Source organism: Sinocyclocheilus rhinocerous, unplaced genomic scaffold, assembly GCF_001515625.1.
Source record: "Sinocyclocheilus rhinocerous isolate Xijiao unplaced genomic scaffold, SAMN03320098_v1.1 scaffold1164, whole genome shotgun sequence".
NCBI classification, from domain to species: domain Eukaryota; kingdom Metazoa; phylum Chordata; class Actinopteri; order Cypriniformes; family Cyprinidae; genus Sinocyclocheilus; species Sinocyclocheilus rhinocerous.
The window spans coordinates 149082-173349 of NW_015643253.1; the positions used below are offsets into that span (position 1 = coordinate 149082).

General features: G+C 37.1%; 1 protein-coding gene across 1 annotated transcript in view; it reads left to right on the top strand.

Annotated features, from left to right (window-relative positions):
* Positions 1-24268, top strand: part of sema3aa (sema domain, immunoglobulin domain (Ig), short basic domain, secreted, (semaphorin) 3Aa) — a 34244-nt gene that overhangs the window by 6500 nt on the left and 3476 nt on the right. The window contains exons 2-16 of the mRNA XM_016574650.1: positions 7010-7170; positions 8278-8340; positions 12918-13037; positions 13641-13734; positions 13834-13953; positions 15870-16012; positions 16135-16249; positions 16578-16647; positions 18268-18412; positions 18746-18965; positions 19787-19878; positions 20079-20120; positions 20207-20364; positions 22075-22142; positions 22544-22689. Of these exons, the coding sequence (XP_016430136.1) occupies positions 7010-7170; positions 8278-8340; positions 12918-13037; positions 13641-13734; positions 13834-13953; positions 15870-16012; positions 16135-16249; positions 16578-16647; positions 18268-18412; positions 18746-18965; positions 19787-19878; positions 20079-20120; positions 20207-20364; positions 22075-22142; positions 22544-22689 (1757 nt within the window). The remainder of the gene's footprint in view (positions 1-7009; positions 7171-8277; positions 8341-12917; positions 13038-13640; positions 13735-13833; positions 13954-15869; positions 16013-16134; positions 16250-16577; positions 16648-18267; positions 18413-18745; positions 18966-19786; positions 19879-20078; positions 20121-20206; positions 20365-22074; positions 22143-22543; positions 22690-24268) is intronic.

The following is a 24268-nucleotide window of genomic DNA, read 5'->3' on the forward strand; positions in this document are numbered from 1 at the left end:
AAAAAAAAGATGAGGGAGCCATTGACTTATATATATAAAAAAAAAATGTTTTAGTTGACATATTCCAGAATCAATCAGTATTTACTTAGAAGCTTTTAAAGAGATAGTTCACCCAAAAATGAAAATTACCCCATAATTTATTCACCCTTAAGCCATCCTAGGTGTATATGACTTTCTTCTTTCAGACGAATACAATCAGAGTTATATTTAAAACTGTCCTTGCTCTTCCAAGCTTTATAATGGCAGTGAATGGGCAATATTCAATAGTCCAATAGAAGTCCAATAAACTGTGCCAATCCATCATAAAAAAGTGCTCCACATGGCTCCGGGGAATTAATAAAGGCCTCCTGAAGTGAATCGATGCGTTATTGTAAGAAAAATATCCACATTTAAAACTTTATAAAAGGTAATCTCTAGCTTTAGCTCTAGCTAACGCTTGGAAGAGCCAGGACATTTTTAAATATAACTCCCATTCTATTCGTCTCAAAGAAGAAAGTCATATACACCTATTATATGATATGGCTTAAGGGTGAGTAAATCATGGGGTAATTTTCATTTTTGGGTGAACTATCCCTTTAACCTTAGCTTTTAGTGTAATTTTTATTTTATTCGTTTTTTTATTATTATTACTTTAATATTTATTTAAACGTGTGATTTTACTAGTTGAATACAGTATTAATTTTTACCAGTTTGATGCTGTCAGATTAATTTGTGACATACTTTTACATGTTGTCATGTACATGTTGGCAGATATATACTAAACAAACCTAATGTTTAGTAGACTATATCACAGAAACGGTTTCTGATCCCTTGCGAATCGTACATTACCGAAAAATGACTTGCAGTTAAGTGAGGGAGTCATTATGAACTCAGTAATGTCTGATTCAAACAAACATATGATGAAGTTTGAAGCTGTTTTGGGAATTTTTTTAAATGACTTTAATTAAAAAAACAAATCTTGTGTTTCACCAATGGCAACTAAATTTTAAAGTATTTTCTCACAATTTTTGTTGAATTTGGGACTGTTTTAGTCAGTCTGGAGCCCTGCTGAAGGCCGTATCTCTGTTAGTTCAAGTCAGTATAGTCGGCTCAGTCATAAGAAAGAAGTATTTTTATCCTCAAAAAAAAAAAAAAATTAAACACATCACTTTTAAGAGGACTAGAACTGAATAAAATATCTGTACTAATGTATCTTTCAGCACTTTGTCTCTCGCTTTCACTCTTGTAAACCTCCTCTCTTAGCTATTTGTTTTAATGTCACATTATCTCTGGCTGTCACTCTCACTCTCTGTACATGCTCTGTGTTTTGTGTGTCATCTGGAGCTGTGGAGAGTGGACTATGCTTTCTCTGCACGGTCTGTGGCTGGGAGCCAGATTTAAACACTCTGCGGTTCACCCATCATGTCGCGAGCAGATTCAGGGGTAATTAAACGGTTCCACATACACCAGATATTTTGAATAGTTTAATGGTCACTTTTTTACATGCTATTAAAATGAATATAAATCAAAGCTTTCAAGCTTCACGGATAGCACAAAGGCACCATAAAAGTGTTATAAAGTTATCCATATGACATTTACACTTTATTCCAAGTATATATGAGCTATATAAAGTCATGCAGAAACTTTGTGTGATGAACAAACCAAAATGTAATTCATTATTCACTGATAATCTTCTCCTCCAGTGGGCTGTTAAATGCTGTGACTGAATCATTGAGTCAGTGAATGAATGATTCATTCAGACTGTTTTTGTGAATCAGATAAATGAATCTAAAATTGAGTGAATTGGAAAGAATTTGGCTCAGAAGAACAATTAGACCACTACTTTCACTACTTATGTCAATATTTATTTGTGAATAAAGACTTTCATTTTGGGCTGTGACTCATACAAAACTATCGTTTGTTTGCTTCATTAACCTTCAGAATTTTGTGTAGGAGTACTTTTTCGTGTACTTCTAAGATATTTTTATGGTGCTTTTTTGTCATTGTCGAGATTGACAGTCCCAGACTTCATTTACATGGAAAAGAGTCGCCAAGAAATTCTTAAAAATGTCATACAGGTTTGGAAGGACATGAGGTTGAGTAAATAGACACAATGTTCATTTTTGGTGAAATTGTTCCTTTAAACTAAACAAATTCATCTTTATAACTGCCACATGCATCTTGCCAAAAAAAAAAAAAACAGACATCAGTCTTTTCCTCACCGTTTGGCTTTGTGAATGGAAATTTGAGCCAGTTGGCCGTGACATAAATCAGTTCATACAGAGGCATCTATTATTAAAACTAATGTGTATAAAGAGATTTGACACAGTGATTATGTCTCCTGTTGGTGTCATTGGAATCAAATGTTGGCCCACAGGTGTCGTCCTGCTCTCAGCAGCCCTTCACTAGCTGTCAATCCAACAGATTGAGCTCTCAAAGGCCGAGATCCAGCACGGTTACCGGGGAAACTTACCAAAACCTGCAGCCAGTTGCATGCGAGAGCAAGTTCAAATGAAGCGAAACTACAGGCTTATTCTTATCCCAGAGCTTCAAGCAATATGTGAAACAGCGTGTTAAGCAAATCTCTGTTTCTAAAATCTAGGCTCTCTCAAGCACAAAACCGACAAGACCAAACCACACACTTAGCCCATTGAGAGAACAGAGAGAAGGAGGACTTTTGCCAAAACCGTGTCACGATCAACGACGTGTGTTTTGAAGCGCGTCATTGTTCTGGCTTAAATAAACAGGTAGCGCCCAAAACCATCTGCAGCACTCTTTCACTTTTTATTCCTTCTTTCAGCACTTCCCTCGCTCTCCTGAGGCGACTGGTAGCCCGAGGCAGAGCTAAAGCACAGTGGCAACAGCATGCACACATTTTCCCATCTCTCAAACACACTCACAGATGCAGAGATACATAACTATACACCCTTACTGAAGTCCAAAACTGTTTTTTTTTTTTTTTGTTCCTTAGACTTGCTGCATGATTCATTTTCTACTTATTTTGACCTCGTAAAACAGTACAGGTTGGTTCTTTCTTGTCATGTGGGTTATATTAGATATACTGCTATTTTACATTTTTGGCCTTTAAGTGATTTAAGTGTCACCTAATTGGTCAACTAGTTGATTAGTGAGGCCAAGTGGTTTATATTTGTACATTTCTTTAATTTATAATTTAGATTTAGATTTTTCTACATACAGTGGGTACGGAAAGTATTCAGACCCCCTTAACAGAGTTGTAAGTTTTTTATATTTAATTTTTAGATTTTTATTTTATATTTTACATTTTAATAAAATGTTTGTATCACTGGCAGCATATGCACACACACACACACACACACACACACACACACTACAGCCAGTATTCTAGTAATATGCATGCTGATAAGCAACTAGTTAATAGCGAATAGTGTTCCCTAAAAGTTTTTAAAATGTATAGTTTTGCAAGTCTTTTTTATTGAATTAAACTTGCGTTGTAACTCAGCATGTTTTCAGCAAGGATTTCAATTTAGAATTTCAGTTCTAAGTTTAGAATTTTCAATTGTAACATTTTAGGTTTGCTTAGTATTGGTATTTAGTTTTCATGTACAACAAAGGTGTATGAATGAAAACGTTGCAGTGTATAAATCAAGTGTATGATGATGATATATGATGATGTATTCTATGATATATGAAGAGTTGACAGCACACTTATTAGTCTACGGGACAGAGAGAGACTGAGCAAGAGCGAGAGACATTTGTTAAGCTTCCTTTTTTAAATCTCACACTCCATTTACTCGAAGCTTCTATCGAGGTTGATATATCCCCCGGATAAAGTGTGTGTGTATGTGTGATCACGGACCATATGACGGCTACCTTTTGTGATGGTCTTGCCAAGGCAGCATTTTAAGAAGAAAAAAAAGCCTGGTCTTCAGAGTTCAAGCACCAGTCATTCACTTTGAGCAGGGGAATAGTGAAACTGCCAGACACGGCCGTCAGATCTTGAGCCAGAATGGCAGGAAAGTGAAGCGTTGGAGAAGTTCACGTAACGGCAGTATTACAGACACTGACAGAGAAAAAGGAGGCTAAGAATAAGAATATTTGGCACATGAAGCGATGCAAAGACTAGATGAGTGAGAATAATGAGTCAGGGGAGAGGGTAAAAAAGAAAGATGAAATGAAGAGACTTCTAGGATGTCCTCTTATGTTCTCTCAGGCCTCCCTTGGAGTCTGGCAAGCGGGGATCAGTGTGACTTTCTTTTATTTCCTGAATATAAGCTACTTTTGACTATTAATATTTCTTCTTAAAAGTGTTAGACACATAGCAGCACTGGGAAGAATTGCAAAATGAATGACTTATGTTTTCAAACTACTTTCCTTTACATTCTTTAATGGTGGTTCTTCTATAGAAGAACCATGATTTACTTTATGGTTTCTTGAGTCGGTTATGATATGGTTCTTAATGTTATAAAGTTCTTCATGTTACATTATTGGCTCTTCATAACAGTTGAATGGGTTCTGGGTTCTTCAAAGCACTAGTATAGTTTTCTGAATATGCAGTGCTTTGTATCTTACAGAAGTTCGCTTGGCATTAATTAAACATTTCTCTGGGATACTTGATTTTGATTTGTCAGTTGTGACATTCTGCTGTCAAATATTTTTGTACAAAGTTTAGCAACCTTTATTATAGATTGCTGACCCAGAGAATCAATTTCTTAGTTCCATATCTCTTGTGTCACTCTGCAACCTCTGGTTATTTGTTTGCCAAGTACACTACCTTTCAGAAGTTTGGGGTTGGTAAAATATTTAATGTTTTCAAAAGAAGTCTCTTATGCTCACCCAGGCTAAATTTATTTGATAAAAATACTGTAAAAAAAAGTAATATTATGAAATATTATTAAAATTTAAAATAGCTGTTTTCTATTTTTATATATTTTAAATTTTTATTTATTACTTGAGATGGAAAAAGCTTAATATGCTCATTTGTTTCAGAAACATTTTTTTTTTTTTTTATGTTTTTTTTTCAGGTTTCTTTGAATAGAAAGTTAAAAAGAAGAACATTTAATATGTTAATAGACATTTTTGAAAATATGACAAGTCTTTACTGTCACTTTTAATCACTTTAAGTATTAATTTCTTGCAAGTTAACCAATATAAAATGTGTCTTTCTAGAACTGCTGATACAGATCTTTTTCCCATGTGATATTGTTTAAGTAAACCCATTCAGGGTGACCCCTCTGTACGTTTTCCCTTACATAAAAGAGAATTTACTCAATATTCTGACTCAGCCGGAGTCTGTCAGACAGGCCTGGCATCCGTTTATATATCTGGATATTGCTTGTGATTGCTTAATGAAACTCTCGTGTTGGAAGCAGAGAATGAAATCAGCAGGAACGGACAGACTGAACTGTGCCCGTTCTGCATTCGGTCCTGCGGGAACGCTGTTCTACATTTGATATGCAGTGTTATTGACACAGGCAAAGGAAGGATGGTCTGTTTCTCCTTAACGCTTTCCCTTGCTCGCTCTCTCCCTCTCCCACAACCACACAGATGTCCAGAATCTTAGCGGGGAGAAACGCAGATGGCTACTATAGGAGCGGATTGATCTGGGCTCTGGAGAGGAGCTGCAGTCTTTGCGTGTCACTGTTGATTATGATTCGTGTGCGTGTTGCAGAAACGTTGCAGAGATGCTGACCTCACCCTCTCCCATGAGCAGATGTTCTGGCCGGTGGCTCCTGCGAGCTCTTTTCCAAAGTCATTTCTCTCTTTCACCTCTTCCTTATCATTCTCACTTCATCTCCTCTTTCCCTTCAGCCTTCTCTTATACTTTTATCCAACCTTGTTTCCTTGCTCACTGGGAGAGTGACAAATTTGGCAGGTTTTGTGTCTCAGGTCATTATATTTTCACAATGTCTGGTCTAGTGCTGTTGCGCAGATAGTTTCTTTGGCTGTATCTGCCATAACAACAGCAGTTTTTACTTGATTAGCTATTTTTCTGACCCGAGTTACTAAGATTCCAAATAAAGCGGTAGTAATTTGCTTGTGCAATCTAACAAACTGTGTGTGGTCGCTTAGTGGGTGCATTGCAAGTGATTAACTTAAAATTATTGTGCAAATAAGATTGACGCACCCTAATTTAAAGGAGGCTTTTAGTGCTGGTGTTGAAAGATGTACTCAGCAAGCTACATTAGTAGATCAGATTCTTGTATTATGACGTTGCACCGTTTTTATACAACAAATGCTAAATCAGGCCCTCTGGCTTTATATAGACTATGAGATGTAGATGTAAGTGCCAAAGTGCAATAAGAACCTATTAAATAAGCTGTATATACCAACATGTTTAAGAGCCGTTCTGATACTACCTCAAACCCAGCGTGTGTGCACACACACAAACAATTTCAGTTATTAAGCTCATATAAATGATTACGTGGGTCAGCTGGTCATACACTTGATTTGGTCCTTGTGATTCGATCATGCAGTGTTTTCCTCAGCAATTTTCATGCTATGGTTGAAAAGATACAGTTGTGGTCCACTAACCATCAAGGTGGTTTTAAAGAAATTGTAACTAAACACATGATTAGTTTCTCAAAGATGCAGAAAGTGCCACAGATAACTTCAAATTGCCTTCAGGTGTCTGAAAACAAATATTTAAAGATATTTTTATATTTATTTGTATTTGTATTTATATATAAAATATTATATATATATTTTACAATTAAAAAGTATTATAAATAATATTCAAAATTGTTTAAGTAGTTGTTTAAAAATATAGAATTTGTATAAAACAATGAGATAAAAAAAAAAATTCTTCAATACATGTGGGACCTTCTTGTTAAGCTTTCTGCTAACCGCAAACAATTTTTTTTTGTTATTATTTCAACAGTTACTTAAAAATATATTAAATCTATAATTTTAAATAAATAAATAAATAACATTATTTATTTAATATATAATAACTATATTGTGGGACCTTCTTTTTGAACTTTGAATGGATTTGAATGGATTTTTCATTCTAGACTTATGTTTGCCTTCTTTTTCTTGTTCTGTCCTTCAGAAATGCTGGAATCCAGTAATCTTGTGACTTTCACTGGATTGGCAAACAGTTCAGGTTACGACACGTTCCTGATGGATGAGGAGAGAGGGAGATTACTGGTTGGTGCGGAGGATCACGTCTTCTCTTTTGACCTGGTCAACATCAACAGAGATGTCAAACAGGTGACACACCACACTTGCCTTAACATCACTATAAATGAATGTATATTAGTGGTCTTATTGTGAGCGATTCATTGTTTCATGTTATTTGAAAAAATAAATTCTTCATATTCAAATTAATTAGTCAAAATCTTCCTCGAACAGCTATCCTTTACCGCTGATGTCACTTAGGCCGCACAGGGTGTTAATCATGAACTAAATTTGGACATTTTTGATATGGAAACTCATGATCAAATCGAACTGCGTCCTACATTTTTCAAGTTGAATATTCTGCTTAACTTGGAAATATGTCACATTTTAGCAGTAAAATATGTTGTGTAAAATATTGTAGTTCATGCTGTTTCTCTCTGTCTGCATTTAGCAAGAAAGATCGGTGAGGGATTTTATGAAGTGTGTCAGAGAAACCCAGGGTAATCAGAGACGTCCATCTCGCTCTTATTAGCTGCACAACCAGATCTGCGTTCACTTTCTCCTTCTTTCCATCTGCCCATTTGATCTCGGCCTGCCTCCCTCTGTTTTTCATTCCCTGATCATATCTGCAGTGTAATGCTTCTCGTTCTCTGTCTCAATCGCTCTTTCTTTCTCTCTCTGGATTCCATTACTTTGATTTCCTCTTTCTTTCTCGTGCTTTTATGCTTTCTTTGTCCTGGAGGCTGCAGACCATTCTCTTTATATTTGATCCTCGTAAGGGTTAAAACTGGCTTTTATTGAACACTCACACAAACATGCATACTTCAGCAATGCCGTTGTTTAAAGATAAGAACTTGGCAAATTATCGCAATTAACCAAATTACTTTTGCAGACAGAACACCTTAGCAGATCTTAAATGAAGATAACAGAATAAAAACTGTTTTGTAGGCCTACGTATATGTGTGTGTGTGTGTGTGTGTATGTGCGATTGTCTCTCATGCTCCCGGGATAAGACGAATGGTAGTTTTTATCCTCTGTCTTCATCGTCGTCACAGATGGAGGTGGCAGAAGGACGGCAGGCAGCAGTCGTTGATTATTTTACAGCCAGGTTTCATGCCGAGCGCCTTAGTCAGTCATTTGCAGTTCATTGTGTTCGCTCTGCGCACATTCTCACACCTTCTTTCTTTCCTTGTTTTATAGATCGCCTGGCCCGCCACACCTTCCAAACGCGATGAATGCAAGTGGGCTGGAAAAGACCTTGGGGTAAGTGTGGGGCGACAAGTAAACTTCCTTTTAAATCAAAACTACATCAAACTACAGTGATCTTTTGGGTATATTTAGGGTATGTGACTCACTTCAGAAATATTCAAATCTACACTGCCATGCAAAGGTTTGGGGTCTTTCTTTTGAAAGAAATTAATACTTTTATTCAGAAAGGACACATAAAATTGATCAGAAGTGACAGTAAAGACTTTTTCACTTATAAAAAAATTTTCTGTTTCAGTCTTCTATTTCAATTTCTTTAGAACTTTCTGTTCATAAAAGAATCTTGAAAATTATGGTTTCCACACAAATATTAACCAACACAACTGTTTTTAGCATTGATGATGATAACAATAATAATAATAAATGTTACTTGAGCACCAAATCTAAGTATTAGAATGGTAGGTTCATGTGAAAATGTAGCTTTACCATGACATAAATTACATTTTAAAATATATTAAAATAGAGAACAGTTTTATTTAATTGTGATAATATTTAATAATATTACTGGTTTTACTGTATTTTTATTGAATTAAATGTAGCCTTAGTGAGAGACTTTTTTGTTTTTTGTTTTTCAAAAAAAAAATTCAAAAACCTTGCTGACTACAAACAGTTGAATGGTAGTGTATAAATAAATATTCAAATATGTAAATAAATATTCATTCAGTTCTGTTGATGGAAAAAATATTCCCCTGAATTTACCAAAATCAGCAGAAAAAAATGGCTGAAAAGTTTGCAGATTTCATCTGGGCCCACTGTAAAAAATGATTTTTTTCAAATATTATTGAGGAATGTTTTACAAAAAATACTATTACATTTTTTCTACTTCAAAATGTACTGTTTAATTTAATGAGTTACTTGCCATTTCACTAGCGTTGAAAATAGTGAAAATTGTTTCTACACTTCTAACTTTTTTAATCTCTAAAGCACCATTAACATGGTTCTTGATGGTTTTCAAAAGCACCATGAACATGAAAAATGATTCATGATAAGAAAAGTGTTCATTAAAGAACCTTTACTATATGTGTATGTGTGACCTGCATTACTCAGGCCCGGTGTTGCGTGTGCACTTTGGCTTGATTGATCACGGTTGCCGTTAGCGATGGAGTTTTGCTGCTGTACACGCTCTTCTGTTCCTCTTGAGAGTTTATATTCTGTGTTTAGATCCAGCAGCAACCCTTGGCCCTTCTGTAAAACAGAAATGGTTTATTTATCAACCCGGCTCTCGCTCCCTCTGTACGTGTGTGTGTGTTGTATCTGATGGTAATTTCACGGCTGGGTTCCCGCTGAGATGGGGGGCAGAAGGGGAGCAGGGTTATTACAGATAACTCACCAGACCTACTTTTGAGACGTACAACCTTAAATAAAGTCACCTGATATTGCAATGAGGTTCTGGAATCACATGTTTACCACATGCATCGTGAAAGAACCATAGCTTTTGGCACTGGCTGTGAAGGGTTTATTTGGCGTTACATACACACAAATTCACCAGTTCAGAATAATGGTGTTTGCGTGCTGTGAAAATGTTTGTTCAGTTGTTGAAAGCTGCTAGCGAGGTAGCTTGAATGTGTGATTAGGGTATTACCAGCGCATTTCCCTCTCTGCAACCATAAATCTCTTCATTCTCACATTTGCCTTGGCCAGCCGAGGCAGAAACAAGCCCAGAACGACAGCTGGTACAACTGCCTCGCTGTTCATTTGAAACTCTTGGTGATTCATGCGATGAGGGTTAAATATCTCAGCAGCACACTTCATGTCTGTGTTCATTCAAGCCTCAATACTATATTTAAATACATAATTTACAAGGAGTTATAGTGAGGTTGTGTTGTTTGGTGTGACTAGCTATCTAAAGATGAGATTCACTTCACTTTATAAATACTTATAACAGTGAAACACTGTTAAAAAATGTTTAGTGTTAATTTACAGTATTTTCCTGGCTACTAGTTGCTGTACTTTCACAGTAGTTTTGACAACTGTATACTGTATAACAACACTGTGCAGTGAAGTGCAGCTATTAGCTGTGTTAATGGTCCCTTTTAAATATCATATGTACACTCTAAAAAATGCTGGGTTGTTTCAACCCAACTTTGGGTCAAATATGGACTAACCCAACTTTTGAGTTAAACATTTAATTAAAAAATTTAACCCAACAGCTGGGTTAGTCCATATTTGACCCGAAGTTGGGTTGAAACAACCCAGCATTTTTTAGAGTGTATGTTTAATAAATCAACTGTAATAGTGTGATGTCCAAATATTGGCACTTTCCCATAATTATAGCACTTCAGCATTTTCTATCTATCTATCTATCTATCTATCTAGTTTTTTTATTTGCTGATTTGCTTTGCTGCTGCATTCACATTTTTGACACTTTAAGTCACTTGTTTTGCAACATTTTTATATTGTTTTTAATCTGTAGTTATTGTTTAGTTGTTGTTGTATCTTAATAGTCATTCACTGAAGTTATCTTTTTTTTTTCATGTAACACACTTCAGCCAATGACGCTGGCTGCGAGAAGATTAATTAAAAGGCAAAAAGGACCCAGTCCACGGGAACACAAATCACTATAATGAAGCTTTTTCATCATCTAATGACACAGTACAACATGGCTATTTTTAAAATAATCTGTTCTGTTATAAAGAATTTAAAATAGGTTGCATTGATGTTACAGTAAAGTTCTGAATATTTTAATTGAATTTATGTTAACTAATCGTGTAAAGTCCTGGTAATATTTTAAATTTGCCAGATTGATGCGGGCAAATCCACAGTGGCTGCCCTTTTTAAAAACTGTGCATTAGTTTTGACATTGACAAGCTCTATACTGTTATTATCTTTTCATGACTTCACTCGTGTGTGACTGAAATTAGTCACTACTGTGTTGTTAGTATTGTACATAATTACAGATGTGTCTAAATCGTAATCCCCAACACTCTTTGCTTATCTTATCTGAAAGGGTATCATATATCTCTCACTCTTATGAAGGTACACTCACTTTTCTGCTTCGCAGCTTTGGCCGCTTCTTTATGGACCTTGAAGATAAAAAAGAAGGGTTATATGTGTCTAATTACACAGTAGTTACACTGTAATTACAGTACACCACCCAGTTATTACAACTTGAGGTTTGTATACATAGTAAATTCCAAAGAGTGCCAGTTCAGCCACCTCTCTCTCACGTGAACACCACGCTTGGCTCTATCGGAGCAGGCAAGGACCTTAAAAACAATAACGGCCATGGGAAATGTAAAAAATTTTGCCTGGTGCAGGAGGGGGTGAATTTTATAGCACACGTGGAATGATTATGTTAGGAATACACACATTTCCTTTAGCTTGGAAAAGCCATTACTTCAGCACACTAAAGTGCCTTTGTGTAGGTTGACCAAGATGGGTCACACATATGTGTGAGGAAGTGATCTGATTGGCTGTTGCAGGTGATTGAGGTCATTGGATTTATAAGAAAACCAAACATGTTGCCAGAAAATTTCAGCCCTATGCAAGCATTTATTATCTGCTTTAAATAGCTTGTACAAACTAAACTGAACTGGATGTAATCGAGGGAAACAGGCCTGCATTTATCTATTCTTCTGTTTAGCATGTGTGTATAAGAGTGTGTATGTGTCTTTTTGTGGTGAAAACACACACGGAGATGGCAACACCCTTTCCTGTGCTCTTAAATGATAACTCGCATTCAGACGGCACACATCAGGCCAAGACCATCAGTGTTTACACAGATGGGCCTGCTTTATTCTCTGAATAGCTGTGGAAAGGTGTGTGCGTGCGCATAGGTGTGTGTTTGTTCATGCAGTGTGTTTATAATGTGTCAGTTTATTATTGTTAGACCCGGTCCTTGCATATCTTGCAACTGAAAGGGAGTTAAAGAGCATTCATTCACATGAAACAATTCACTCATCAGCTCTCACCAACTCATTCAGATGGCCTTAAGACATGTGCTATACATTTACCTTTCATCAAAACCAGACACACACACACACACTTTCAGTGCTAATGAGAGTTGGCTGACAGGATATTGAGATGGATAAAACAGGTGGGTTCGTCATCACTCAACCGGCAGGAACTCAAAGGCATTTTAATGACACTAAAAGCTTAAATATTAGGCTTACATAGAATTTAAATGTCTTATTTACTTATTTATTACAGATCTTGTGTCGATTTAGATGTGTTCTCAAAATGTATGTGCAGTATTTCATCATGAATTATAAAAATAACATAACTGCATTAGAGGCGTTATACAGAACTACAGAGTCTGAAAGTGAGAAATTATGATATTTACTAACTATTTTCACATTTTTACAAGAAATTTTGTGTGGTTCTTGCTTATGCAAAAGTAGGTTGATAAGGTGTTCTGGGTGGTTGCTTAATGTTCGATATCTAAGTTCTGGTCACTAAATATAGGCTTTTTAAATGTTATTATTATTAATTAATTATATTATTAAAAATATAATAAATAATATTTTTTTCTCTAATTTTCATCTAATGTTGTATATTATACAGTATTTTTTTAATAGGCATGTTTTATATTATCTGATTGGCTAACAGATTTTTTTATGTTATGTCTTTTTCAGAAAGAATGCTCAAACTTTGTGCGTGTGCTGCAGCCGTATAACCAGACGCATATTTACATATGTGGCACCGGAGCTTTCCATCCTATCTGTTCTTACCTGGAGATAGGCAAGCGAGCAGAGGTACACAACACACACACACACAATCTCAATATCAATAATTGATCAAGTTAATTCTTTTAGTCAAGTTTCAGGAAAGCAATGGCACTAAAACATACTCAGGCACTCATGCGCATACATATCTCAAAGGCACATTCACCAGAACGTTTAAAGGAAAGAAAAGGAAATGAATGGTGACTATCTTCTGCTAACGTCTACCCTGTTAACAATTTTGGCCCAGTGAAGTAGAAAATGAGAGCGTCACACTGCAGCGAGTGTGTTATTTAGAAGTGCCTCAACTGTGGGAAATGAGATGGCCTTTACATGGTGGAAAAATGTCAGTGAATTTCATGATTTGATCCACGCAAATGAATCATGGCTTGAGCCCACTGAACATAATAGAAGATAACTTGAGTGCCGTTGTTTTGCTGTGAGTTTATAGATCCAAATCTTAAATTTTATGAATGTTTTTCTTCAAAAACAGCATCTTTTTGGCTACTTGTTGAATATTGAAAGACACTTGAACAAGATCCTAATGGCACTTTTTGACATTCATCTCTCCATTACCTCATCCGTTTACTATTCATGCCTTGCTGTGGTTGGTTAATTCATTATCCCTTTCCTCAGGACAACATCTTCAGACTGGATGCCAACTACTTTGAGAATGGACGTGGGAAAAGTCCCTATGATCCAAATATGCAGTCCTCATCCCTCCTGATTGGTGAGTTAGTCAGAGATGGTGTTGTTTTGGTTTTAAAGATTTAGAATCAGTATTAATGGTGATCTGATTGGAGATTTCATGCTCATATTTATTTGTCAGATGGAGAACTGTATTCTGGAACATCAGCAGACTTCATGGGACGAGACTTCGCCATTTTCCGAACACTTGGGTCACATCATCCAGTCAGAACTGAGCAGCATGATTCTAGATGGCTGAATGGTAAAAATGCTGTATTCTGAATAACTTAGGGCTTGGTTATTGAATATGTAAACTGTTTTTGTGGGTTTTTGGCAAAGCGTTTACATTGAGATATAAATACACACCATGATATAAATCAAGTGACTCTCTGAGTGAGTCACTGAATCATTCATTCACCTGATTTGCTCAATGAGTGAGTCTTTATGAGTGAGTCACTGAATCATTCAACTAATTTTTTTAACAATTATGATTTATTTAGGAACGAATCAAGTGACTGTCTTTATGAGCAGGTGATTAAATCATTCAGTCAAACGGATCTGTTAAAAAATTTGGATCAGATCAGGAATTAATCAAGTGACTGTCTTTATGAGTGAGTCACTTATTGAAAAAAAATGAGTCATTTATTCAACCAATTTGTTCAGAAACACTGATTTATCCAGGAACAAATTAAGTGACTGCCTTTATGAAAAGTGATTGAATCATTCATTCAGCAGTGAAATACCACTATTGTGTGTTGCTTGGAGATGCACAACAGTTAATTCTGCTTCTACTCCATACTGCTATACAAGTTATTAGTCATCAGCCCATCAGCCCGACTGTGACAGCCCACTCCTAGTTGAAATATTGTCTCAGTTTGTTTTTTTGAGGAGTTTATAAAGACACTATGTACAGTGGGTACGGAAAGTATTCAGACCCCCTTAAATTCTTGCATATTTGTGTCTGTCCATGTGTTTTTATAGACTGTTTATGATTTTCATCCTAGCACTCAATTTCTATCCCTATAGCTGCCTCCTGAAATCATCACACAGTACATGTTACTTTGCTAAGCATGTGTCTGCCAAGAGCAAATGTGTGAAATAAATGTAAATGTATGGGTTTTCTTTTGTGTGCACAAGTTTATATCCCTTCACGTGAGTGTGTATGTGCCCTTATCTGTGAGAGAAAGAAAGAGCCTCTTTGTGACTCTCTGCAGGAGAGATTAGCTCGGTTAGGGTGTTGAGTGTTTCCTCTAACATCCCGCCTGCATTTTTGCAGACTTATGGAACACAAAAGGTCAATATCAAGATAGGAGAGTCGGTCAGTATTTTCCCATGAAGTTAATCCTGTCTCAGCTGTTCCTGCGAGTGGCTCTCATTTCAGTCCTCACACAGGTTCAGCGGCCACACCATCAATACCCTCCTATATTCACGAGGAAAGGTGCTTTTGAAAACGCTTATCTCACCTTAATCCTGGCCATCTGTTACCACGGATACATTGGACGTTAGTTCCATTTCACCCGCTCTGAAAGCTGTCTCTCTCGCACAAAAGACCCAGTGTCGTTTGGAGGATTAGTCACATGGATATTCTATCAAGCCTTATCAATAGAAACACGGGCCTCTCGCTATCTTCAGACTGTTGATGGTTATTCTTCCTGCACTTCAAAGAGGATCAGCCTTTACAGAGCAAACATTCGAAAGTTTGGGAGGCTGGAACAAATTTAATGTCTTTGGGAAACAGTCAGTGTATTGAATGACATGGGCGGCACTGTATCATTGGCGTCTCTACGGGCACATACACACTCACAGTGCATGAACGGAGTCGCTCTTTGGTAAATGTTCGTTCCGCTGTTTAAGCTTCACATCCTGTTGGATCTGTTGCGTTGTAATGCAGCACTGCATGTCGCTTTATGCGTGTGCCGCCCACGTGGGTGGGGGACATATTACATTTCATTTCTGAGAGAGAGAGAGCGGTCATGGCTGGGTAAGAGTGATCCCCCCATAACTGCCGATATTGAGGTCTTGGCTCATTTTGGAATACCTAAAAGGGATTCAATGAAGTGCGCAATCATTTCTGTGGGTTTGAACTTCCCAAAATGCTCATTTAAACAACTCAATTTCTTCTGTATCTTCTTTCAGTCCCATGGAAACTGAAGTTCTGATGCATTGTCTGTATTCCAGACCCCAGGTTTCTAGGAATACACCTGATCCCGGAGAGCGATAATCCTGAAGATGACAAGATATTTCTGTTCTTCAAAGAGAGCGCCATGGATGGTGAACATACAGGCAAAGCTACTATCTCCAGGATAGGACAACTGTGTAAGGTATCATCACGTACAGAAACAAAAATCATGCACATTTTGCATTTGTGCATTTGGACACACAGTATTAACATAAAATAAAGTTTTTAATGAACATGTGGCCAATCTGTTTGAATTTTCTCCAGAATGACATGGGTGGACATAGGAGTCTCGTAAACAAATGGACAACTTTCTTGAAAGCCAAGCTGACTTGCTCAGTTCCCGGCCTCAGTGGCATAGACACACATTTTGATGAACTGCGTAAGTAAAGTCTATGAACGTTTAGTCTGAACATAATTATATGAACATAATTATTTTTAATATAAAGTCAGAAATGCATACTTAAAGGAATCTTGTGGGAAAATGCATGAAATAGTTAAGTTGACAGCATCCATGGTATGCTGTCAGTTACCACTGTAAATAATTTCTACTCATCCCTCAAGCTGTAAAAAACATGGACATTTTTGGGGCACACTAGCAACAACTGGTCCATAAACTTCCATTGCAACATTCCAGATGCTGTCAATAGAGTTTACGGTGTGTTTATCCACTTTTAATAACTCCAAATGCTTCTTTATTTACCTTCCAGAGGATGTGTTTCTGATGAGTGCTAAAGACCCAAAGAACCCAGTGATCTACGCTGTGTTTACTACATCCAGGTAATGCACATATACTTAAAATACATACAATTAACCATATTAAACATTTTATAAGAAGTTAGGACTTTTTCCCTTTCTTTTTTCCCCTTTTCCTTTCCTTTCCTTCTTCCTACCTATATATTTTTTTGTTTTTCTTTCCTTTTCTGCCTTTTTCCTTTCTTCCTGCCTTCCTTCCGTAATTTCTATGTTCCTTTTCTTTCCTTTTTTCTGTATCCCTTCCTTCCTTGCTTTCTTCTTTCATCATTTTCCTATCCTTTCTTCCTTCTTTCTCGTCTCTTTTATGCGATGGTTATTTTGAGATGTGTAATATGTTTGGCCATTTAGAAGCTTTGCAGTGCAGTAATCTGGTTAGACTCAGACAGGCGCTTCACATCGCTGCACTCTGGATGGGAATTTTCTCCTTATTCTGGTCTCTGCCCTCTCTTACCTGTTTCCCCATTCAGCTTCAGCTCACCACAGCTCAGAGGAAATATGATTAAGGTGGTAACCTGAATCTCACTCCCCAGCCAGACACCCTCTTCTCTGGGCCTGCTGGCGAGGAGCAGAGTGTTGGGGAGGGGCAGTAACAAAAGCAGATAAACAATGTTCAAAAGAAGAAAAGACTTTTAAGATGATGGATGAGCACACTGTATGTGTGTATTGAGGCGTGTGTGCATGTAAACACGAGATGAGGAAGAGGACAAAAATATCACGATTAATCACTGTCAAAAAGCGAGCGAGGCCAAGGCAGTGGTCGCCCAAACCGTGCACATCCTGTTCATGCATTCCCACCTCACTGATTTCCTAATGTATGCAGGGAACACAACACTCGAAAATTCAATTACAGGCTTTAAAGAATTAGACTGCTTTAATTGGTTTTCTAAATGCTCCGTTTCTGAGATGAATAGAAGTGCATTCTAGGGACTTGCTTTTAATATTGCCACTTAATGAGGCCTGAACACTGGGGTGATGGATCAGTATTTTATCTCTCGCTTTATCTGGGTATGTGTGTTAGAGTGTGTAAGCACATGTATGTGTGTGTGCATTTTTATGTCTGGGACCCTGACTGATTGATGGGGAATTAGTTTATTCATGTGCCCTGTGGTTAATTGATTTTCTCGCTAATTAACATTTTACAAATGCTATGGGGTGATCACCACAGTCTGTTTGGTCTCAAGGCTGTTTTAGGGGAATAAGTGCTTGGATACACACATATACACTGCAATACAAATGCTAATTTTATACATCAGCTAACACATTAAAGTAAACATGAAATCAAAATTAACTTTCTTAACACACATTTCTGGTCTTATTGTGTGTGATACATTTGTGCATATTTTAAAGTGGTCTTTATGATCTTTCATCAAAATGTAAAAACTCAGATGACGTTGCCAAGCCCTCTTGTTTTTCATTTCACTTCCAACCACTTGTCATATAAAGACTTTTCAGTCTATTTTGTCAATACCTGGTCCAGAAAATCCAAACATTTGTCCTGCCCAAATTTTTCTTGTTAGATTAAAATGCATTGAAATGGATCATTTACTTTTGACGTATACACTTCTGGAAATGTACACAAAATGTCAAAATATTTTGTGTTCTATCAATGATTGTGTTCTCCATTCTCCCCTCTTCTTTCCTCAGTAATATCTTCCGTGGATCGGCTATATGCATGTATAGTATGGCAGACATCCGAAGGGTATTTCTAGGTCCATATGCCCACAGGGATGGGCCAAACTACCAGTGGGTTCCCTTCCAGGGCAGAGTGCCATACCCCCGTCCTGGCACAGTGAGTACTGGCCAATATATTTGGCATTAACACAAAACTGACAAACTACAGCTTCATATCTGTGCACTTTTATTCAAATAAATCATTGCATTTATTGCAGCATTCTTCCAAAACGTAATACACTGTTCTTTATTGGCCTAACTGTTTGCCTGCACCTTTAACAGAATTTGTCTAAAAAAGTCATCCTTGCAAAAATACATTACTACATTACTTTGAATGCATACTAAAATAACTAAAACCACACTATATTATTCAGAATGCAACACTGAAACTTGAACCTGTGCATCACTGAGAATGTTTAACCCTTAATCTCCCCTCCTTTACCTGCCATAGTGTCCCAGCAAAACTTTCGGAGGCTTTGATTCCACCAAAGACCTTCCTGATGATGTTATCACATTTGCACGCCTGCACCCAGCCATGTATAACCCCATGCAACCGATGGGTGGGAAGCCCATCGTGGTGCGCACGAACGTGGAGTACCAGTTCACTCAGCTGGTGGTGGATCGTGTGGAAGCTGAAGATGGCCAGTACGATGTCATGTTCGTCGGCACAGGTTAGTAAAACCAACCAACACGTCAGTACAGAAATATAACTGCTGTATAAACAAAACAAAGCCTTAAGCTAAGAAATCACTCCACTCTTAACACTTCTTAAAGCCGCTGTTCACAATCTTTTTGACTTATCCTCTACAACAATATTCGAAGGCCCTATGACTTTTCCAGTTGCTTGTGATTTACTGGATAAGAATATGGATTTTTTTTACTTGAGTTTTCCAGTTCTGGAAATCACACTTTTAAAATTCCCACATATATCCAGGTTTTCCTAAGACTGTGGAAATTCTGGTTCTTTGTTGAAAAAACAGTTGTTGGTGGGTCAATAAAATAAGGAATATCTTGATTTTTAACTGTTCTAGCTTATTTAATGGTTGTTTTGTCTTATTTTAAGTCATCTTGAGCCCCCCTTGGAAGTTTCCCCACACTCTTTTTTTATTGTCATCTGTGGTTCCATGAAGAACCTTTACCATCCGTGTAATCTTTCCATTAAACAAAAGGTTTTTATAATGGAAAAAGTTTTTTTAGTATATTAAAATGTCCTTCACACTAAGAAAAAAAAAGAACTGTTCATAGAAAGATTCTTTGGAAAACCAAAAATTATTCAAAAACCTCCTTTTAGAACCTTTATTTTGAAGAGTTTCGCACAAAATTAAAAATTTTAATTTTTTTATTTACCTTCATGTCATTTTAACTCGTATGATATTTTATTTTAATTTATTTTTGGAGCACAAGAGAAAAAAATACTGTTAGTTATAAAGTTACAATTAATAAGAAATATTGTACAAATAATGAATATTAAAAAGTTCTAATCCTATATCAGATTTAGGAACTGTGCTGAAGGTGGTGACCATTCCCAGGGAAAGCTGGCATGATCTGGAGGAAGTGGTGCTGGAAGAGATGACGGTGTTCAGGGTATGAGTGCCAACTGTTCATTACCCAGAGAGCTGTGCGTTTCTGCTTGCTATTGGAATCGAAATCCTCCAACTATAATTTTCACCTTAGTACATTTAATTGCTCCCCCATAAATCTGTCTGCACAGCCACAGCATGTCATCAAAAAAAATATCCTCGGATCTTAAAATGAGATTAAACTTGTTCTGTTTTCCCTTCTAGGAGCCAACACCTATTACTGCCATGGAGCTCTCCACTAAACAAGTACGTCTGCTTGATATTACTCTTCACCAGCCATTAGCAGAGAGCAAACCGTGTCCTAATAGACTTATATGTTCATCTGTCAACAGCAACAGCTGTACCTCGGGTCAGATTTAGGGATTTCCCAGATGCCCCTGCACCGCTGTGAGGTCTACGGGAAGGCCTGTGCCGAGTGCTGCCTGGCAAGAGATCCATATTGTGCCTGGGACGGGACAGAGTGCTCTCGATATTTTCCAACTGCTAAGAGGTAAGCACGATGAGGACATTTTTATTCTTTAACATTTTGGTATCATTTTATTTTGGAATCTGGATTAAATTACATATTCTAAAAGGGACAGTTCACCCAAAAATAAAAATAAAAGTTCTGACATTATTTATTCACCTTCATGTCATTCCAAACCTGTAGGGTTTTCTTTCTTCTGTGGAACACAAAATAAAATATTTTGAATAATATTTTGTCCAGTGGGGTTGTTTTGGACCCCATTGACTTTCATAGTATGGACAAAAACACTGAGACTTGTCTCAAAATGTTTAGGTGAGTAAATGACAAAACATTCATTTTTTGGGTGAACTATCCCTTTAAGTCAATGAAATTTTAACACAAATTATGACACTATTCACTCTTTAGGTGTTTAGTGCACTACAAATTCTGCATCTCAACACACATGCATTGACAATCACAAACACCTGGATCCAAGTATACAGGCTGTTTTTAAACACACTATAAACACATGCTTACAATACGCCATGTACCCACTGTTAATATATTTAAACACACGCGCGCACACACACACACACACACTTGCATGCTTTGCCAGCTACACCTTCACAGAGGAAGAAGAGGGCCATGGATTTGGTCTCGACACACCCTTATGGTCCACAGCACTAGGATGGTCCACGCCACTCCAAATATTTTCAGTGTGCCTGAAATGCAAAACAGACGTCCTTACCGCACCTCCCGCACGTGCCGAGACAGCCAAAGTCAAGGAATGTGTGTGTGTGTGTGTGTGTGTGTGTGTGTGCACGCCTTAGCAAAACATGTTACAGAAATGAGAAGACACAGAGAGCTATGCACTGAAATACAAGAACAGAACAGGAAAAGAAAAAAAATGACAGATCTTGAAAAATGACAAAGAGGCTGTTTCAAACGCGAGAATCTCAGAAAGTTTTCATATTTCACTTATCGTTCCCCAAGATATACTGCAGCTAAACCTCAGCTACCACCATCCTTCACACCAGATCCTGAATGTTTTCAGTCAGACACAGGAAATCTTCTCAGTCTTTCAATACAGTTGTGAATGGATAAGAGTGCCGGCCTTGGCTCAGTCCTTGGCCCATGTTAGCATTTAAGAGGTGAAGCTGCTCTCTTAAAGTGGCACAAAACTGTTGTAAACACTCTGATGGAGACTGAATGACTCTCTTAGCTGAGAACGATGTGTAGAGCTGTTATTACAAGAAATATGAAGGTTCTGAGGTTTGGAACTCAATAATGAACATCTCCATGAATCATGTTTCTGAATTAAAGCTAGGGCACCAACACATTAAGCACATTCCTTCCTTCGTGCACCTAAAAGTGTGATGTGCAGTTTAGCAGAACCATATGGAATTGTTTCCCTTTCTGCCATTATGGGGACAAACCTCCCCACTGGATGAGTCAGTGTTGCTGTGTTGGGCAATGTTTAAAGTGCCGCAGAGGCACATTGTTTACACAAATGGTTGAATTCTTGTTTTATAAAGCTATAGTATTTTACCATATAAATCTCACATCATCCTTAAGTCTGTATGCCAATACGGTACAATGTAGTTGTTTGATTAAAACAACAGTGCCCTCTCGTGGCCTGAGGGTAGTAGTGTTGCAAATACTAAACTCTAGGGTCAATTTCAGTGTTTTAGATTTAGAAGATGCAAAGATTTACATCACATCACTCGTCTAATCCAATCTTTTATCATTTAACAGGAGAACAAGACGTCAGGACATCAGAAATGGTGATCCTCTTTCTCAGTGCTCTGATCTGCACCACAATGGTAAGGATATTCACATACCTTTATTTCTGATCAGGCATAATTAATTAGTTGCCTAAACCAATATGAGGATATGCACAATCGTTGCAAGTCACCTCACTTCAAGAAAAAATACATGAAAAAATGGCCTAAAATCTTAGATCTTCTATAAAACAGCAAGGACCTTCATTACACGTCGTCTAATGTATTGAATATTGTGTAGTTGTGATCTACTAAAATTGCACCTCCTATAACTAAATGTTAATACATACAATCAACAACACATTCAAATGAAATCGGCGTGCCTGAACATTTGAGAAGGATTGATGCATTATAATCTTTCATTTGTGTAGGCGCCACTGATACACCGTTCTGTTTCAGTACTCTGGGAATTACTGAACATTACCTTCTTGTGTGTGTGTTAGATGATCTGGAAGGATACAGCAGTGTGGAGGAGAGAAGTGTGTATGGTGTAGAGAACAGCAGCATGTTTCTGGAATGCAGCCCAAAGTCTCAGAGAGCTCTAATCTACTGGCAGCTACAGAGACCCAATGATGAGCGTAAACATGAGGTACACACACACAAACTCAACAAATAACATAGGTCAGCAAGACATGCACTTAAATGACATGATCATGGTGATCAAAATCCATTGCAAAGAATATAAATGACTAAATATATTTGAACCGTTTTTCTCAGTTCTCTTGCTGTGGTTAGTTTCCAGATTCTTCAAGCATTAGATCAGTTGGCAGTCTTAACGGTTTTAACAGTCTAACACTGTGTTGAATAAATTTAAAGGTTACTGCTATTCTGTCTAATTTATCCAATGTAGCAGTCATTTTTTTATGAATGCAGATAGAACATTGCTAATCTTAATTTTACAGATGTCATTTCTGTGTCATTAGCTTTGCCAAACACACATTGAATCACATCAGTCTTCCATTGGTTGGCCAAACAGATAGCACCGTCCCAAACTCACACTATTGGCTATACCAGTGTTGCAGTGTCGTGATGTTTAAAAAAAAATAGAGTAGTGTTTTGAAAGCACTATTCAGGTAAATCAACCGACTAATGACTGTTCAAGTTGGGGGTCAGTCCTTTTTGTTTTTGTTTTTTTGAAAGAAATTAATACTTTTATTCAACAAGGATGCATTAAATTGATCAAAAGTTAAAGATTTTTACATTTAAAAAAATCCTTTTCAACTAAATGCATATTATCAGGCAAAAAATAGTGCTAAAGTAAGTTACACCTCACCCCAGACGGTCATTTTGTTAATGTAATAATGATCAGATTTCAGCCTTCCTGCTGTGTAAGAAAATCCCCCAACTGTGTTGTAGTTTTCTTTGCACCCCAGATGTAACCTCAGCATTTAGGTTCTGGTCTGGGACCTAATGGGTCAATTTTTGAGGTCAAAATCTATGAAAAAGTGTTAATAAACTCAATCTGTTTTTCTCCATGTCAGATTGTGATTGATGAAAGGCTGAGTCTTACGGGCCAGGGTTTGCTGATCAGAAGTCTAACCCAGGCCGCTTCAGGAGTGTACCACTGCCATGCCGTCGAGCATGGCTTCATTCAACCACTGCTGCGTATTAATCTCCAGGTCATCCCAGCTCAGCGCGTGGGCGAGCTGCTGCTCCGAGCAGGCGCCAACGATAAGGATCCTTCCCCTAAACACAAACTCTGGTACCGGGATTTCATGAGCCTGTTGGAGCACCCAGACCTCAACAGTGTGGATGAGTTCTGCGAGCGCGTTTGGAAGCGAGAGAAGAAGCCGAAGGGAAAGAAAACCAACAAGGATGCATTAAATTGATCAAAAGTTAAAGATTTTTACATTTAAAAAAATCCTTTTCAACTAAATGCTTTCTTTAAAATCCTAAAGAAAATGTATCAAGGTTTATAAATTTAAATAAATAAATTTGTGTATACACAAAAAGGATTTAAAATATTTTAAAATCATAAAAATATTTGCATTTTTATAGATACACTGAGATATTATAATGGTTATAGTTAAATAGTTACATATTTTAATAGTAATAAAAAAAATAACAGACTTCATCTTTATTGTAAATAGCATTAAGTAAAATGTTGCTGTTTTACGAAGGAGAAAGAGAATGTTATTACTAGTAAATTAAGGTATTTTATTGAGCAG